The sequence below is a fragment of the Nothoprocta perdicaria genome, unplaced genomic scaffold (genome assembly GCF_003342845.1).
Source record: "Nothoprocta perdicaria isolate Ctin4 unplaced genomic scaffold, notPer1 scaffold_155, whole genome shotgun sequence".
In the NCBI taxonomy this organism is placed as follows: domain Eukaryota; kingdom Metazoa; phylum Chordata; class Aves; order Tinamiformes; family Tinamidae; genus Nothoprocta; species Nothoprocta perdicaria.
The window spans coordinates 486,658-504,554 of NW_020454705.1; the positions used below are offsets into that span (position 1 = coordinate 486,658).

Genomic DNA, 17,897 nt, shown 5'->3' on the forward strand with positions numbered 1-17,897 from the left:
ATCTAAAATATTGCTTTGTTTTATAATACCCGATTTTTAGTTAAGTATTTTACTATATTTATTTTAACGTGATATCTTGTACAGTGAGCATATTTATTGTTACTGATTAAACAGCTCTTCAACTCTACAGCTACCACGGAGCGAATAGTGGAGTTTGTCTTAAATGAACTGATTTGCAACTTGTTCTGGTGCAAGTATCCTCTATGCTTCCAGTGATGCATCTCTTCTGCTTTGATATTCAAGTATTCTTATGTCATTCATTTAGCTAAAGTAAAAATAGAATGACTCTTAAGATGAGCTTCAACACAAAATCCTCTTATGCTTCATAAAATGGGAGTATTTTGCAAATGTAATGTGAACTCGGAGATATGGTGGATATAGCTTTCAGAAAATAGCGTTACGGGTAAGTAAAGACTTAAATGTCTGAAATGTTTTTTTAGTTTGTTGGGAAAATATTTGCATTATGTTCAACTATTGAACTGCATTTAACTTGTGGTTTTCATTATTGCCATTCAGTAAAGGAAACTAATATGGAATGGGCAAAGGTTTTTTTTTAAATATTGGTTGCATCTTAAGCAGTTCTTGACTCCTGGTAAACCAAGTTCATTAACAGAATGTGTTAGTGAGTAGTGACTATCAGGAGTTACTGTATAAATTAATTTTTTTWAATGACTTTCAGATTTGTGAAACTGTTAATCTCTTCTGGGCTTCTCTGTACTCTGAGAAGTTTTAATTTGAAATATTTCCAAATGTTATCTTTTAATGGAGAAGCAACACTTTATTTTTGTTGCAAGCAGTGGTTAGAAACTAGAGGAAGATTTGAGTAGTTTAAATACCTCTGTTTTTGGCTGGTAGATAATGTTTTCTGTAGGTTGTGAGAAAATAAACTACAGCTAATGCACCTTTTCTATTCAGTTTTATTCTGTGTTTATTCTGTGTTGCTTTATACGAGAGGAAATAGATGCTGAGAGAACTTAGACAATCATATCTCAAAGCAGGACTTTAAGCAGTACTTCTCAAAATAGAGAAAAGCATCAAGTAACTGAAAGGCAAAAAAAAGAGACAAATTTCAAAAGACTTTTTAGAGAAGAGCCAAATTTCAATAGGGAATGAAGTTCTATGGTTAGAGCAGGTTGTACTCTAAATATTTGCTATTTTTAGGCTACTGTGTGTTTTAGCAATCTTAGTTTATCATTTCATTTTTTTCTCACGATAAAGCATTCCCAAAGTATGAATTCTATGTATAATGAAGTTGTAAATCATGAAAAATTTTCATCTCAATGTATGTAACTTGCATAGAACTAGATTTTCCTCATATCTGATAAAACATCTAAAGAAAAGATTAGTTTTTATACTAAAAATGATTTCATTAGTCTTTTTAGTCAAGTTGTTGAGACTTTAGATTTTTCTTTAGAAGATTGCAGTTTCAAGCTTTGTTTCTGAGGCCAGTATAAAAAGACGTTTAGAAAAGCCTATTTAGACAACTTCTGTAGTAGCAATAGCCATTTTTTAGTATCGTAGATAGATGAATATTACTGCATGCCAATTGGTGAATTCTCAGTTGGCTCCATGATAAAGTTGGGATCCCAAGTGCTAATTGAGGTCTTCAAAAAAAGTTTTATATTACTACTTTTTACTTTTAAGTGTTCTGTTCACTTGCTCTGAGAATTTTTTTAATAACCATTCACTTTTTCCATTTTGAAGCTGACTTGTCTTCTCTAGCTTATATTTGCCATATTTCAAGTACTTAGAAAAGTGGCAATATTCTGCTTTTCAGAAGGTACCAGTGAGAAGGTTTCTCCATGGCATAACAACTGTTCTGGTCTGTTTTCATAATCCAGTTTCTAACTCTTTGTTAGCCCTTAAACTAAAACTTTGAAAAGCTCACTTGTTGACAGTTACTTCAATAATTTACTGACAGTAACTCCACGTTACACAGAGGTCTCACTTTTCAGTTGATTTCTTGAAAGAATTTCAGCTAGCTCTTAAGTTGTCATCTTGCATCTTTTTTTTTTTTTTTTTTTTTTTTTTTCATACAAGATTGTTTAATTTCTTGTGCTCTGATGTGAATCAGTAGCTGAAAAACTCTTCCAGTCTGGAATAAGCCCAACGTGTCCCAGATATGGAATTTGATTTCAGAATAGCCATGGTGTTTGGGAGTTCTCACTGTTTGGTAAAGATATGTTTCCTCTCTGATTATATTTTAGTCCATATTTTGTTTAAAGAAATTATATCTCTGATCTAGATTTCAGTTTTGATTGTAAAAGAATATGTATATTCCTGTTCTGACAGATATTACAGATATTAGACTCTCTTAGAGAATCAACTGGAATATTTTGCATTTAAAAAGAATTGAATAAGACAGTGATATGAAATAAATCTGGTTGATGAGCTGCTGATTTCTAGGCATTATGGAGAAGATGAAGGAGCATGTGGACTACTGTCTCTTAGAAACAGGAAAGCTGTATTTAGAAAGCATGAAATCTAATATTCTTGGACAAAACACAAGAACTACAAGTATACTGTATTAATAGACTCGAGAGATCTGCGTTGGGTTAGACTCTGAGGACAACCTAAAATCTTACAAATCATATTAAAGCTAATCTTTAAAAAAGATGGCTTACAGCCATCTCTGAGGCAATAGCAGTATAAGGATTCTTGAATATTTTCAATACTTGTAATTAGATTGCATTAATAAAACTTAGCTGTGATAGATGACTAACTTTTTTAATATGTACTTGTGGCTTTTAAATATTTGGTTAATGAAGTAGTATCAACTGAGTAGTGTCATGTCAATTTTTTTGGTATTCTATATAAAATTCATTAGTATATATTACAAGGCATATTAAGACTAACATTTTTATATGATGCTGTTGTCTTGCATGTTACTAACAAATYTTTCTTTGCCATCTCTTAATACATGCGATATGGCTGCACAGAAATCTTGTGTGTTGAAATTAGATCAATTTTTTTCATTTACAGTTATTTAAAATTAATTCCTCTGAGATAGTTGGAACTATTTTTGGTTACTGCAGCTTTAGAAATTTTGCATATAAATCCTAATATATGAGTAAAAGCTGAGAGTGAAAGATAAAACGGGGAGAAGAGGTAGCTTTTTCACTTCAACTCCTAACTGGTAGTTTAATTTTTAATGAGCTAGTGGTGGTAGAAATTCTGAAGAAAAAAATACATCATGTGTATTCAAAACTTTCTCATACATTCTAGCTTTCGGTGTCTGAACAGTGTTTTTTTAATAGCGTCCACGATTAATGTCTTTAAAATATAACCCTTTTACAGTGAATTACAGTGTTGTGTAAATCMGCTGATAGTTACTATTCTCTTCTGTTAGTCTGTCATGAAAGGGAAGAAATTATGATTAGAGAAAGCTATGCCAAACTTAGTTAACGCTTCCTAGAAGGATCTTTGGAAATAGCTTTTCTTACCTGGAAAGACTTAATGAAATAAACTGGTCTTAGAGGAAGAAAATACCTTTGTGTAAGAGGTATGTAAGTGTCTTATATATGTTGTCAAATAAGAAGTTTMCTGGAAAGCAAATTCAAGTTCCAAATAATGAAAATGGGTATTAAAGAAAAAAAAAGTCGTGAATTAATATTTTCTTTTAATACCCAACTTTGATAACTGTGTTAATTTATGAAGTTACTGTTTTTTTTTTTAATGTACAAATATGTGTTGATATGGGAAATGTGTTTTAACTAGGATTTTTTTGATGCTGGGTCTTATTTTGACCAACATTTCTTAGAGTAAATAGCCTTGAATCCATGATCAGGAATTGCATTTCTGAGCCACAAACACTAGGAACTATACAAGAAACTATTTAATCTATCTTCTGGTATGAACAGGTACTTAGTATTTCTGTTGATATCTTGTTTTTTCATTTTCTAAGTTACTCAGTGATACATACCCATTTAATAGTGATACAGTGATACATACCCATTTAATTTTGATAGTTGTATTGCAGTGAATACTTTGTCATTTGGAGACAAGCTTTTTGATTTCTTTGGACAGCTGAAATTACAAGGCATGTTCCTGGAAATGAAAAAAGGTCATGCTAAATGGTCAAAAGAAAGTCAGAGATATTGATTTAAAAGCAAAAGTTTGGCAATTTTGTAACTGCTTTTGTTTTCATTTTCAATGCGAGAGAAGAATGTAATATCTCTTTAAAAMAGAATCATCAACCTGGCAGCTTTCTGTTTAGACTGCTGGAATCAATCCTCAGTGAAGTGTAAGAACATGGTTATGCATGGTGTGTGTATATATATATATATATATGTATGTATATGTATATATTGAGTGTCAACAAATCCAATTTGCACTGCCAGTAAAAGGCAGAATCCATAAAATATAAAATGTTGAATGTGTATGCAATTTGAAAACTAGGAATATTCATTATTTTAATGTGCTAGGAATATTCATTATTTTAATGTAGATCTAATTTCTGTTGGCATTAAAAGAAATTGAAAACATGAGAATATCTAATTTTAATACATGCATCTAAAATAACTAGCAGGTACGATGCTATGGGTAGTTGCAATTATATCAAGTTTTCTAAAAGCAAATTGCTCASATGAGTCAGGCCCTTTGAAATTTGCTGGTACTGAGTTCTAAAGCATCTTACAAGAATCATGCAAAAGAGAGGTCAGTAGGAAATTTGGCTTTTGACTTGTGTGAAGCTTATGTTTCACTTTATTACTTTGTCTTTCTTGGTTTAATTTCCTTCCTGTAATTGTGTATTATCAACTCTTGTTCTCTTCCAGTTTGAGTCGTTTTACCAGTCGCTGTGCAACTTCAGAGATTTTTAACCATCTGCCTATTTCCCTAGTAACAATTTAACCCTCTTCCTTCTAGCTGCTCAGTTTTAACTCTGTTATGGCCACATRAGAAAAGTAGCATCAGTAAAAGGGCAGGAGCAGGCTGGTACTCAAGAATGGGCCAAGGGCAGGAGCAGGCTAGTACTCAAGAATGGGCCATCACCTAGTGAGAAAAGAAGCCTTGAGAAGACAATCCAGTTTTATCCTTGTGTTTCACAAAAGCTTTGAATGTCAGAGAGCAGAACCTTCAGGTAGGCTGGAATATCAGCCAGCCRTGGTGCAGCTGTTTTACTCTGGTTCCCTTCTGGATGGTGGTTTAGATAAACACAACAGAATGTTGGCCTTGGCTCAAGTAACTTGTTCCTACCCGTGTAGGAAATGGTTATCAAGGTCACAATCTGTGTGGGACAGGACTGAGACTTTCTATTAGCATAAGGCTCATTCAAATATGAGGTTTTGTAAATAATATTCAAGTGCTTTTTCATAAAAGCATGAACACTATGTCAAGTGTTTAATTACATTTGCGATGTGTGCTCTTAGTTGACCTTTGAAGCTGAATGTATCTTGTTATTAGGGTTATATCTTACRAAGTCAGCGTTAATTTTATAGATCAAGAATTTCCCTATGCTAAAAATTCAACAGAAGGTGCAAAATGTGAAAATACAACAGTAGGAAGAAAAGAATGGAACAAGAGTTTTTAGTAGGCACATTGCCAGATTAATAATCACCGGAGATCATGAGGTGCTTCAGTGGATATTGAGTCTAAAGCTGAAGTGTTTTTTTAGATCCTAGTGTCACAACCAAAGGTGAAGTTGCAAAATGGCAAATACTTTGGCTTAGTGTTACGAAGATTACGCTAGAGGGGAAAACCAAGTAAAGATTCCTACAGTCCTGCGTGCCTTTCACTCCCCTTTGCCTCATGTTTATTGTGCTTGTTTTTGACTGAAGACTTATAGAATTTCTGGCAAGCTGAGAAATTAAGTGTGTATCAAAGCTTACCACTGCCTCTGTCCTTCATGAAGAAAACTAAGTTAAGTTTTAGTAATTAGCACATTTCTATAGCTCTGTGTTTAATATTCTTTTCTGCCTGGTTTCATGCTGCTTTGCCCTGCCTTCTGTGCAGTGCAATCTGACATACTTAAATTCCTGAAGAATTRGAAGCGTCCCAAATTAGATTATGGGCAGTAATTCAAAATTGAATACATTCAGTTATAGTTAAGGAATGTCCCTTGTGGCTTCCCTGAAGTAGTTGCTTTATACACACTCAAATGCTCCAATATCCACATGATGGATGTAAATAGATATGCATGGCTGAGATGAGGATAGGTATTAGGGAAGAAATACCATTTTTTTTTCTCCCCGCTTCAGTATGCTCATGTGAGTTTAAGATATAATAACAGACTGATAACAACAAAGTTGTGTACTGTTTTTTGTGACTAGCAGGCTGGAATCAATTTATTGATGCGATTGCCTTTTGCTAGGGGTATTGCTACTACTTAAATACTTGTAGACATTGCTCTGAAAGGCTTGACAAAATTACTTGGTTCTTTGGGATGTAAAGGCCTGAGTTGGGTTATTGGATCAGAAGAGGAAGTCCATAAAATGTTCATCAATTCACTTCACAGCAAGACCTGTGAATAAGCAAGAAGTACTTCTCTCTCATGATCCCTACCTTTCCCTCTCTTCATTAAGTAACATTTCATCCAAAAGAGAGTTTAATCATTATCCTTAATATTAGACCCATTTACTAGGCTGATATGGTTTATCGAAGCAAAACTATTCACCTGAGAACCTTTTGTCATACGCATGRTGACAATTTCCTATACCAGTGTATTTTTACAAAACTCTTATCTGACCCTTTTCTGTCATTGTGATGGTTGTTGCTTTAAATGTGTGAAGGTAGAAGGCTCCCAGATTTGTCATCCAAAACATGACTAAATGAGAAAAGGACCTTTGTGAAACAGCAGAAATACTCTGACTGGATTTTCACATGGTAAATGAAAAAAGCTCAAGAGTTATTTTTAGCAAGACTGAGTTGCTCAGGATAATGGAGCTCATTTCAAAGGTCATAAATCATGAATGATTATCAGAAAATCAGGTAATATTTGTCTTTTCACATATGCTTAATGTCAGGGTGCATCTGTGTGTTCACTCAGGGYGGAATATACTTTGCCATTCTTGTGGAAGATTCTTAATGAAGAAAAATGTTGCTTGTTTTTTTGGTATAAATTCAATTATTTTTCATTTTGAACTGTGAAATTTGTTATGTTTAAATTGTCTAGAATTTCAATTACGTGTGATAGGTATTCCTTGTTCTCTTCTAAGTGATTTTTGCTACTCTGATTCTACTTTTAGTTCCAAGTATCGTTTTATTGCGGCCGTGGTTCATGATCGGTACTGTCGCAATTCTCTTTTTCTGGTGGATAATTGCAAATCAGTTGAATCTGGATCAGTTCAGAATGTCACAGTGCATTTATCTGTGTAGCATAAATGCATGTTGCATAGCTCGATATTGCATTTTATGCTAGCTGCAAACAGAGGGTCGCTAATCTGGCATGACAGGAGCACGATTTAAGCAATCCATCAAAAAATGTGTTGCCACTGAATTAATAGGCAGAGTTATTTGAACAGAGTTCATCTGGCAAGTTGACTCTATATGCCACAGTATAACCCATGTATTTATTGTTTTCAAATCTACAAAGCATTTTTGAGTCAAAAAGCCAGATTGACCGTATTATTGAACCACGGCCAGTAGGCAACATGGTAACAAGAAATCTTTATTTTCACATCAATACATAACTATACTGCTTTTTATTAATGAAAATAGTGAAGATTGTCATATTACTATTTGGAAATTTAGATGGCTTCATCTGATGAAGAAACTTGTGGTACTGTTCTCCTTTAGTTTTGGGCAAAAATGCACATTGTTCTATTGAACTTAATACTACCTTTCATTTTGTAAAAACAGGAGAATACATTTATCTTGTTAACTTCTGTAGTCAATGAAACTTTTAAATCTTGAAAATCTTTTATTTTCATGGAGTAAATGGGAATGTTAAGTTCTGAGAATCCTAGGTTGACCATGAAAACTATGTTTGCTTTCAGAGAGAACAGGAAATGAGAATGGGTGATATGGGTCCTCGTGGAGCAATAAACATGGGAGGTAGGGATCTGAAGGAAAAAGGCTTCTGTAATTTAAAATTTAATTTCTTTGGGACTGTACATGTTACTCATAGGTACTATTAATTTGTGGCAAGTACTGGTTAAAGAAACACAAAGTTTTGTATTAGGAAATAGAAAATCTCACTCATTTTGCTTCCAAACTGCTAGGGTTTTTTTGAGTGAATGCTTGTACAGTATTTTGAATACATGTGGGAGAAATCCTCATGCACAAGTTGGAAAAACAAAAAGGCAAGAAAAGATGGGGGAAGGGGGGGCTCTTGAATTAATCTGATCTGATATCTGATTTAGCTGATGCAGATATCTACATACCTGTTATCTAAATCTTCTGTTRCTTAAGAACTGTTCAGAATTACTTCGGCAGGGGAGGGGAGGGTACCTGGTCAKAAAAATGATGATGGTAATTGCATGTATTTGACATGGCTAAGAATTTTAAATAGGTTGTTTTTTGTTGACATACTCATCAAAAAGTTAATAATGAGACTGGCGTATTAGTTTATTAATAATGAGACTGGTATATTAATTTACTGGWATATTAATTTATTTGTACTTGCAAATATTCTCTGTTCACTTTTGTGGTTTATAGTATTCATTGCTAAAAAATGGTACTGTGAAGGCTCAGTATGTTCCTCATAATTAGCASTTGCTCTATATATTAAGACTGAAACAACTAGCTTTTTATCTGCTTTTAAACAATACTGAACTTGGAATACCTCTTAAAACCAATATTGGGAGGATTTCTAATGTTTATAAAAACTTAAAATTGCGGACTTAAGAAAAGTTAATATAGTTGTGTATAATAAATTTGAATGTGTGTGCAAGATTTATTAAGTGCAATGGCTTAACTTAGCTAATGTGAGTTTGTACATTAGCGTATTTGTTCAGCCCAGGTTTTAATATACACTGCATGTTCACCAACAGCAGCACATTTACAAATGTGCAGAAAGATTTTTTTTTTCTTTTGGAAAATGTTTTTGAAAGCTAAAATTATTTGGTCTTTACAGTGTCTTCCTTTTTAAAGTAATCTAGAAGTAATACTTAGAAGCATACATTTTCACTGATTTTTTTACTTTATAGTTTTTTTTGCTTATTTTCATATGCTCTACCTAAAATTTCCTATTTCATTGGGAAACTTAAAATATTGATATTGTGGAATATTATAGTGCCAGTTTTCCAGATCCGCATCATATGTCTTTAAATATATATATATATTCTAAATCTTTCTAGATGCAGTTGGGTCCTTTGCTTTTCTTACCATATTTTAATGTTTAATAAGTCTGTCATAGTCTTATTTAAAAGATTTTGATGATGACTTTCAATTTAAACATACTAAAAATGACTGCTTTAGAAATAAGTATGTAATTCCGAAAGAGAGTATAGTAACAGCCAATTGCTTTTTWGTTTTTAAAGAGTAAAATATTGTAGTAAGTAGTTAAATTAGGTATTTTTTCTGCAATATGTAGTTTTTAGGCTAGTTTGCTGTAGAGTGGTTTGTTCTTTTCTTTTAAACTCAGTAAAAAGCACTGATGTTACAGTACATGTTTAAGCAGAATTCCTTTAGCTGTTGCTCYTAGTGTATATTTCTCATGATTTCTCCTGGAACCTTAGCTTTATTTTTAGCTGGCTTTTACATGTGCTACTTGCTGGGACAGTGGGGAACAGGGTTACTGAAAAGCAACCTTTGTGCTGCTTTTAATTACTATAGAGCACTTGCCTATACCTTCTTGGCTGCAGCAAACAAGCTCTGAGAGGCCAYGTATGAGCCATGTGATGGCACTGGACTAGATGTGCAGTGCTGGGTCCACCTAATAAACCTTGCTCTAATATGGAGAATGACTTCATGGGAATCCTTGTCTCCCCTTTGAGGATTGCTGACTGGCTTCTTGCAGCTGTGTCAGCCCTCGACATGTGCAGCGTAGATATTTACAGTGTATGTAACAGTGGAAGGGTGATTGGAAATGAATTACACATGGCCAGCTGGGTTCTGCCAGATATAATTAGTGCCCAGGTAAACATGCTATAGAAAATAGCGTGGACTGGTTTAGGTTACCTGCAGGACGAGCCCTGAACACTGCCATCACAGAAGGGTTTAGKTTGGAAGGGACCTCTAGACATGGTCCGGTCCAACCCCCTGCTCCAGCAGGGACACCCAGAGCACGGGGCACAGGGTGGCAGCCAGGCGGSTTTGGAAGATCTCCAGAGAAGGAGACTCCACAGCCTCCCTGGGCAGCCTCTTCCAGGGCTCTGGTACCCTCACAGTCAGGAAGCTCTTCCTCACATGGAGATGGAACTTCCTGTGTTTCAACTTATAGCCATTACCCCTTGTCCTGTCACTGGCCACCACTGAGAAGAGTTTGGCCCCTTCCTCCCTATATTCTCYCTTCATGTAGTTATACATRTTAATCAGATCCCCTCTCAGCCTTCTCCAGAGAAAACAGGCCCAACTCAGTCTCTCCTCGTACGAGAGGTGCTCCAGTCCCTTAATCATCCTTGTTGCTCTCTGCTGGACCCTCTCTAGAAGCTCCACATCCCTCATGTCCTGGGGAGCCCAGAGCTGCACCCATTACTCCAGGTGTGGCCTGACCAGAGCTGAGCAGAGGGGCAGGATCCTCTGCCTCTGTCTGTTGGCAACATCCTCCTGATGCAGCCGGAATCCCATTGACCTCCTTGGCCACAAGGGCACTGCTGCCTCATGGTTAACTTGGCTAGGACTCCCAGGTCCCTCTCTGCAGAGCTGTTCTCCAACAGGTCAACCGCTGATCTGTCCTGGTGCCTGGAGTTATTCCTCCCCAGGTGCAGGACCCTTCACTTGTGCTTGTTGAACCTCATGAGGTTCCTCTCTGCCCAACTCACTGTTGTGATAGTCATGCTGAGTAGTTTTTACCTCTGAAAACAAAAGGTTTTTCTTTATGTTCATAGTTCTGTACTCTTCTCCATTTTCCTCCATATTTATTCCTTAAATGCATGGCACTAAAACCAGTTTTACCATGTATTCAACAGTAGTTTTCCCTTGGATTGCAGAATCTGCACCATGAACATGCATATGGATATAATAAGAAACACCTAACCTACTCGTGCATTGACTGGCTTGGTGTTACAGGGAGATGTTTTGGAGAAACATCTCAGGGCAAAACTCAACACTGGAGTTTTGCTTTTTGAAAATCATAGGGCTTCTCCATCTCGTCTAATAGAACTGTGTAGTACTTAACACATAGCACTGAGTTGCATGAATTATTTTTGCTGTACCACTTGCACTGGGCACTAATGTAGATGATTTGGCCTAGAGCTATTGACTTACTGCTGTGGTGCTTGTGCTCAGTGCAGATTATAAAGGTGTAGTTTTGCGTGGGTGCAGATGGTCAAAACCTGTATTTAGGCTAATGACCTACTTACAGTAATGCTCAMCTCTATATTAATTACTGGAAAAGTAGTAGTTCTCATGAGAGATTGGTTTGGGGTATGGAAATGATGATTAGTCTAACAACATGTCTGTTATTTCTGCGTGGGCTCAGGTGTTGCCATGGCTTAACACAGACTAGTTCCTCAAGGCGCRTTTTCTGTTACCAAATGATGGACGTGCACTCTCAGTTGATCAGCATGGATTATCGATGTGGAAAYAGAGGGCATCGCTACCAGTCTTAAAAGTTGATGACCTCTCATAAGAGCAAACGTTAAATGTGATCTATATTACCAGACCTTTTCTTTCTCATAACAACATTATATAATGTCAAAAGAGCAGTTTTACTTATCCAGTGAGTGTTAGTGGCTACTAGCAAAGTGTTYGTTAGCAGATTAAGGCACCCTACTAAATATTGTAACTAAATGATCTCCCCACAGGATGTTTTTGAGTTTTACTACCTCTTGCTGTGAATCAGAATTTGGGAGGAAGCTGTGTGCCTTTTTAAATTCACTTCTAAAGTCATTTACAATTACATCAAAACTTTTAGTTTTCTGTTATGTTTRCTCTAATAATCAGATTTAAATGCTAGATTTCTTTTACTGTGCTGCAAATTATGTATTGTAAAGTTGAAAGTCACTTCTGTTGTTTTTACATATTAGACTAATATCCTGTAACACAATATACACCTGACATATTGGTAGAATATAATTTTTTGTATTTAGTAGAACATTATAATCTTGACAGAACCAGGTTGTTCAGTTGACATTTCTAACTTGTGATGGGGCAGTGCATATATATGAAAGTATAAAATTTAGCAAAAATGGTACAGCTATATGTAGCTGCAAAATCATGATTCTTGAGTAGAGAAAGCAGATGACATAGTACAAAATAAAGGGATTAATGAAAATCTGTTTAAAAGCAGATGATTGAGATAAATGTACAGTCTCAAAGAATAAAGTTTTGAAAATGTATTTCAAATATTGGAAGTCTTAGCTTCCAATAAGGCTTTTTAAAATATTGTAAAGGCTTTTTAAATATTGTAAATTGTTTGTTTATTCTTGTAAAATTCAGATAGGACAGCTCTAAGTGTAGATTGTTTTGCATAGATGCGTTTAGCCCAGCACCTGCTGGTAACCAAGGCCCTCCTCCAATGATGGGTATGAATATGAACAACAGAGGAACTTTACCTGGCCCTGCAATGGGTCCTGGTCCTTCCATGGGACCAGAAGGAGCTGCAAATATGGGAACGCCAATGATGCCAGATAATGGAGCAGTGGTAACGTATCACAAATTTAATTTCTTTAAATAGTTGTCATATCTCATGGCACATTTTTGCTACCAAAGATATTTTCACACTAAACAAGTGTGCATCGTATGTTTTGAATTTCCTTAAAAGTAATTGGTAGGAAATTATTTGCAATGGAGAAGAGAAATCTTTATTTGATATTGGAAGGAAATGGCGAAAATCCTGTCCCCCTCAGGAGTGGGACAAATTCTTTGGTCAACAACCAGACTCTTTAAATTGAGGATGGAAGGCACCATGCTTCTGGTAAAATCGTGCATGTATTCTGTCATGCAAAACTCTTAGTGGTGCAAAGAATTTGCTTTTGTGAAATGCAGAAAGAATGCTGTACCAGAGTTACCTGTAAAGTTAGATATTTGCCATTTTTTTCTTCTGTGAAATTGTGTGCAAGCCTGTTTTTTCCCCTAATCAGACGATCAATTAGGTGTTAGAAGCTCTGTGTAGTGTGAAGATATCTTTGTGTACACTACTGATTTTTGTGACTTTAGTGTTAATGTATTTCCTTTCTAACAGTRTATTGAATGCACTAGTAGATAGTGTAATAGTAATTACACCCCTTGGAGAATCAGGATACCAACAGCTGTTAGGGATTATTGCTCTATCAACAGCAGAATATTGCCTCGTTGCCATGGGCAAGTAGGGAAGCGCTGTTGACATCTGAAACTTAGTTATCAAGAGCAGATGCACTGTTAGCACTAGCTGTTTTCACTCTGTTTTCATAGCCATTCATTTTTCCTAGCTGTAATGTCTTATGTGGAGAAACAACTATGTCATTTTAAATATCTGATTTTTTACATGTTCTCACATATTTTTACATATTCTCAATATTCTTTTGTAAATAGACATTGGTGATGTTATGGTGATAATGTGATATAAAGGAGTATATGGAGTAAACAGTGATTCTGTAGGCTTTAATGGAACACTGTAGCACTTTATAGATTAAATTACTTTTGTATGTCCTACCTCAAAAAAGAACGGAATCAGTGAGTTAGTGGTCCATATTATGGAAGTCATGGTAAAATATTATGATCTTGGGGGAAACTGCAATTTTGACAGAGTGAAAAATACTGAATCTGGTCTTTACCAGTTAAGAAAAAATCTCACCTCGCATCATAAGAGAAAGCTCATGTCATTAGTTAAATTCTTTCTCAGAAAGGGCAGGAGAGGAAGTACTGTAGTCAGGGACACTGGAAGCTCCTGTCTTACTGCACTGAGACATTTCTAAACTTGCCCCTCCGCCCCAATATTTCCTCTTAGTTTTGGGGGAGGAGGTGTCTCTTCTGCAAAAGAAGTAGATAAAATTGCTGGTGCAGTTTCATAAAACTGAGGATTTGAGAAGTTAATTTGGATGCTGTCTGGTCATCCTTGGAACATCCTCTTGTAAATAAGTGTGAGGAAAGAATGTGGGATCTTAAATTTCAAACTGTTGTTTCTCTACAAAAAGTCATTTCAGRTGTGGAAATGTAGGAAATTTACTGACATTTCCGAATGGCTTGGTAGAGTGATGTCCAGAAATAATTTCTCTTGCATTTTATTTCTGCATGCCACTGAAGAACAAATTAAATAGATACTTTTCTTATTTTCATTCAAAGTTTTCAACTTGGAGGGCAGGCTTCTGTAGAAAGGCAGGGCTGTCCAGTATTTTTGCTGTGGTTGGAAAGCCAGTCTTAAATCCTTTGAGGGACATCTCATAAAATGATGTTAGGATAATTTTTTTTTATTTCCATTGAGAGAAAATAGATGGAGTTACAGACACTAAAGAAACGTAGTTTCCTCTCTTTTTTTTATGCCGTATGTTCTTAATTTATACTTACTGTTAATTTTATTTTTGCTGTTAAATTCTGATCATGTTATCACAGAATCCCAGAATGGTTGAGCTTGGAAGGGACCTCTAGAGGTCATCTASTCCACTCGCCCTGCTCCAGCAGGGACACCCAGAGCATGTTCTAAATAAAAAGCAGCCCACAGCCCTCTGCTGGCCTTCAAAAATTGAGGCGATTTTTTTTTTCCACTTCTATCTTTTGTCACAGAAGATTTTTGAATTTTAAAAGATTTAAAAGATATCACTCTCTCCAGCATTATAAATGTTCCTTGGTTAAAACAGTTGTCCTTTGTCCAGAAGGACAACTTTAAAATGTAATAGTTATTAGGAGTAAGTAAATAGCTATTTGTTCAGCATTGCTAGCAGGYTGGTATAAGCTAGACAATTCTTAAATATTCAGAGCTGCAGTTTTAAAGGCAGTTTGGGATGACAGTAGATCTTTATGCTGCTGTTGAACTAGTTTAAACCTGAACAATACATTTCCTCAGACGATGCTGACTTTTTAACAGTATGTTAAATATGTGTATATATGTATGCAATAGATAATATATTGACTTAGATATATMCTACATAATACGTATATGTATACACACACACACATTGTCTAAATTCTGTATAATGAAGTAGACATAATAAAATGCTGCTTTAAAATAAATTCATAGTATTAAACTTTAGAACTGGACTTTACTGCTATGATTGGAATTATACTTCCAGAAGAATTCCTTTGTCTGCAACTTACAAAGTGGTAATCTTTGCTTATTCTGGTTGAACTTTGGAATAGCTGGGCAGCAAATATAGCTCCCTRTATCAGAAGAATTTCTTTCGAAAGCCAAGCTCTTCTGAAAAATGGATTAATTGACTACCTGTCTGCCTTATATATGTGTCTTTAATAGATTATATTATGTTGAGGTAATATTTTAGATTTCCTCATGTGAGGTTTTATTTTTAAATATTTACAAAAAAGCTGAACAATAAGTACTCAAATGAGTGTTTGCTGCTTTGAGTTTTGACTTTGCTATCATAGCAAAATCTATGTAAGTACATTTATCTTTGATATTGGGCAGAGAACTAAGGAAAATCAGAAATGCACAATATTAAGTGCATTTTTATTATAAATATTTTAGGTTAAACTTTAGATTTGGAGGAATTTTTAAACTAACATTCAGTTAATGATTTTATCACTAGTTATATTAATTGGAGCTGGATTTTAAAAATGGTTAAAAATTTTCCAAAATGRTACACAGAAAGTTGACTGCTGATAGTATGTACTGAAATGCTTCATCTGCACAGCTTTGGTATTTAACTTTTCAGGTTGTATTGGTATATTAAAAGTGCAGACTTTAGAAATAGAAAAGCTACAGATTTTTTTTTCTGACTTGACAATATTTATGTTTAATTCAGTAWGTGAAGCATTGTAGTAGGCGGAAGAGAGCTCATAAAACTGCTCACTGTCTCTTCTGTTACAGAGAATAAATACTGGCTTGTGTTCATAAATACTGGAAGGGATAGCAGTCTTAAATTTCCGTCTCCTTTTTCGTAATAACTAATTGAATTGCTCCTTTCTTCCCTCTATGTGTGCTCCTGACTCTGCTGGACTCTCTGCTGCCCTCCATGACACCTCCATGACACTTGTGGGTTGGCTTGTAACTTGCCGGGGGCGCGGTGCGAACGGACTTGCCTTGCGGTAGCATAACGAGCGCTTCCCCCCCGGAGGCCCGGCACAGATGGGCTCCCCCCTGGTTAGTAGAGCGGGCTCGGAAACGCCGCAGCCACCAATGAGTGGTGTAGGGGCCGTCAGTGGTGGACCCGGTGGCTTTGGTAGAGGAAACCCAGGGGGCAACTTTGAAGGACCTAACAAGCGTCGCAGATATTAGAATTGACTCCATTCCTTAATGTTTAGGAATTGCAGTGAAAATCCACGGTGGTATATGCCTTTATAATTTTAGCTGTTACCCCGAAACGGTTTTATTGTTATTGTAGTCTAAACGGTTTCTTTTGTAAAAAAAACTTTTTGTATTCAGTCATAGGCTTTGTAGCATAGAGCAGAAATGATGCAGATCATTATGTAAGGCAATGTGTTTGTGACTTGGGCAAAATACGATGTGTGACTATGCTGTAAAACATGCGGTTATCTGATGACAATAAACTATAAAAATCACCTGAAAGGATTTTGGAAATGTTATTACTAATATTGGGCTTAGAATAATTTTATGCTGATTGTAAATGGTATCATTTTCATTCTTAATATGTAGTTGCTACTGTGTGTCAAGAAAATTMCACTCTTAATAGTGAATGTGTTCAACTAGAACGGCATGTTGCAGTACCTGTTATGAACAATTTACATTGCAGCTTCTTACATTTGCTTTGACTTTAGAAAGCAGCAGTTTCATACAAAGCACTCTTGTATAAGGGAGCTCTCGTCCCTGTATCTCAGTCTCCCATTGCAGACTTAGCCACAAGAGACTTGTGAGCAGAGTCCACCTGGTATTCAAATTATTTGAAAATATAACTTGGAAAATCTTTGGAAAACAAATCTGTTTTATTCATAACTGAATGAATGGATTTCAGTAAACTATATATAATACACTTGTGCAAAAGGAAAACCTGCTGCGACACCAGTGTGTCCTCCTGCTGGTTTGGGTGACCGGGCATCGCAAGGGAGGAGGTGCTTGTGGGAGCCGGTGGAAGGCGTTATCATATGTATATATGTTCCCCATGCGTGGCCTCAAAAGAAACAACTCCATTACTAGGGGCTACCTGTTCAGTTTAAAGGCAAATGTGTGTTTTCATGTTAAAATAATTGTTTGCTTTTAATAGACTATTATTGTGCACTTAGAAGGAAATGAACATAAGCATTCTTGGTAAAAGGTTTGTAGAATAAAAAATTGGAAAAACACCCATTTCTAGCACAGTAACTCAGGCTGATTGAGGGATGTGATAAAACTGTTAGGAAACATGATTCATGATTCAGATTTTGCCAGTGCTGGAAGATGATGGAAAAGGCCTATTAGTTCTAGTCCTCTAATGGCAAAAAAAGTCAGCATGTTACTGGTTAATGTTACATTTTTTCTGTACAAAATGGTTTCAAAATAYTAATTTCTCTTGTCAGTTTACATTTTTACAAATTATTAATCAGCATGAGTTGTAATGCTAAACTGATTTCGTATAATAATGAACCCTGAACAATATGTATACAGCTTAAGGCACGAGCTGCAAACTGCAGAGTGTATGTGTTCTTAATATACATTTCTGGTGGTCTAATAAGGAGTTTCGGGGAAAAAAACAGACACATTGCTGGCATTTTGAAAATACAGTATTTGAAATGCCAGGGTTGTATGGCTTGAGATAATTGCAAATTGTTTT

General features: G+C 35.6%; 1 protein-coding gene across 2 annotated transcripts in view; it reads left to right on the plus strand.

The window, feature by feature from the left end:
- PSPC1 (paraspeckle component 1) overlaps nt 1-17,897 on the plus strand; it is a 56,907-nt gene that overhangs the window by 19,816 nt on the left and 19,194 nt on the right. Inside the window, exons 7-9 of one of the 2 annotated variants that reach the window (XM_026035045.1) lie at nt 7,935-7,992; nt 12,516-12,685; nt 16,223-16,984. The exons of the other annotated variant lie outside the window; for it this stretch is intronic. Of the exons in view, the coding sequence (XP_025890830.1) occupies nt 7,935-7,992; nt 12,516-12,685; nt 16,223-16,408 (414 nt within the window). The 3' untranslated portion in view covers nt 16,409-16,984. Of the gene's footprint in view, nt 1-7,934; nt 7,993-12,515; nt 12,686-16,222; nt 16,985-17,897 lie in introns of those variants that run through there. 2 annotated transcript variants of the gene reach the window in all.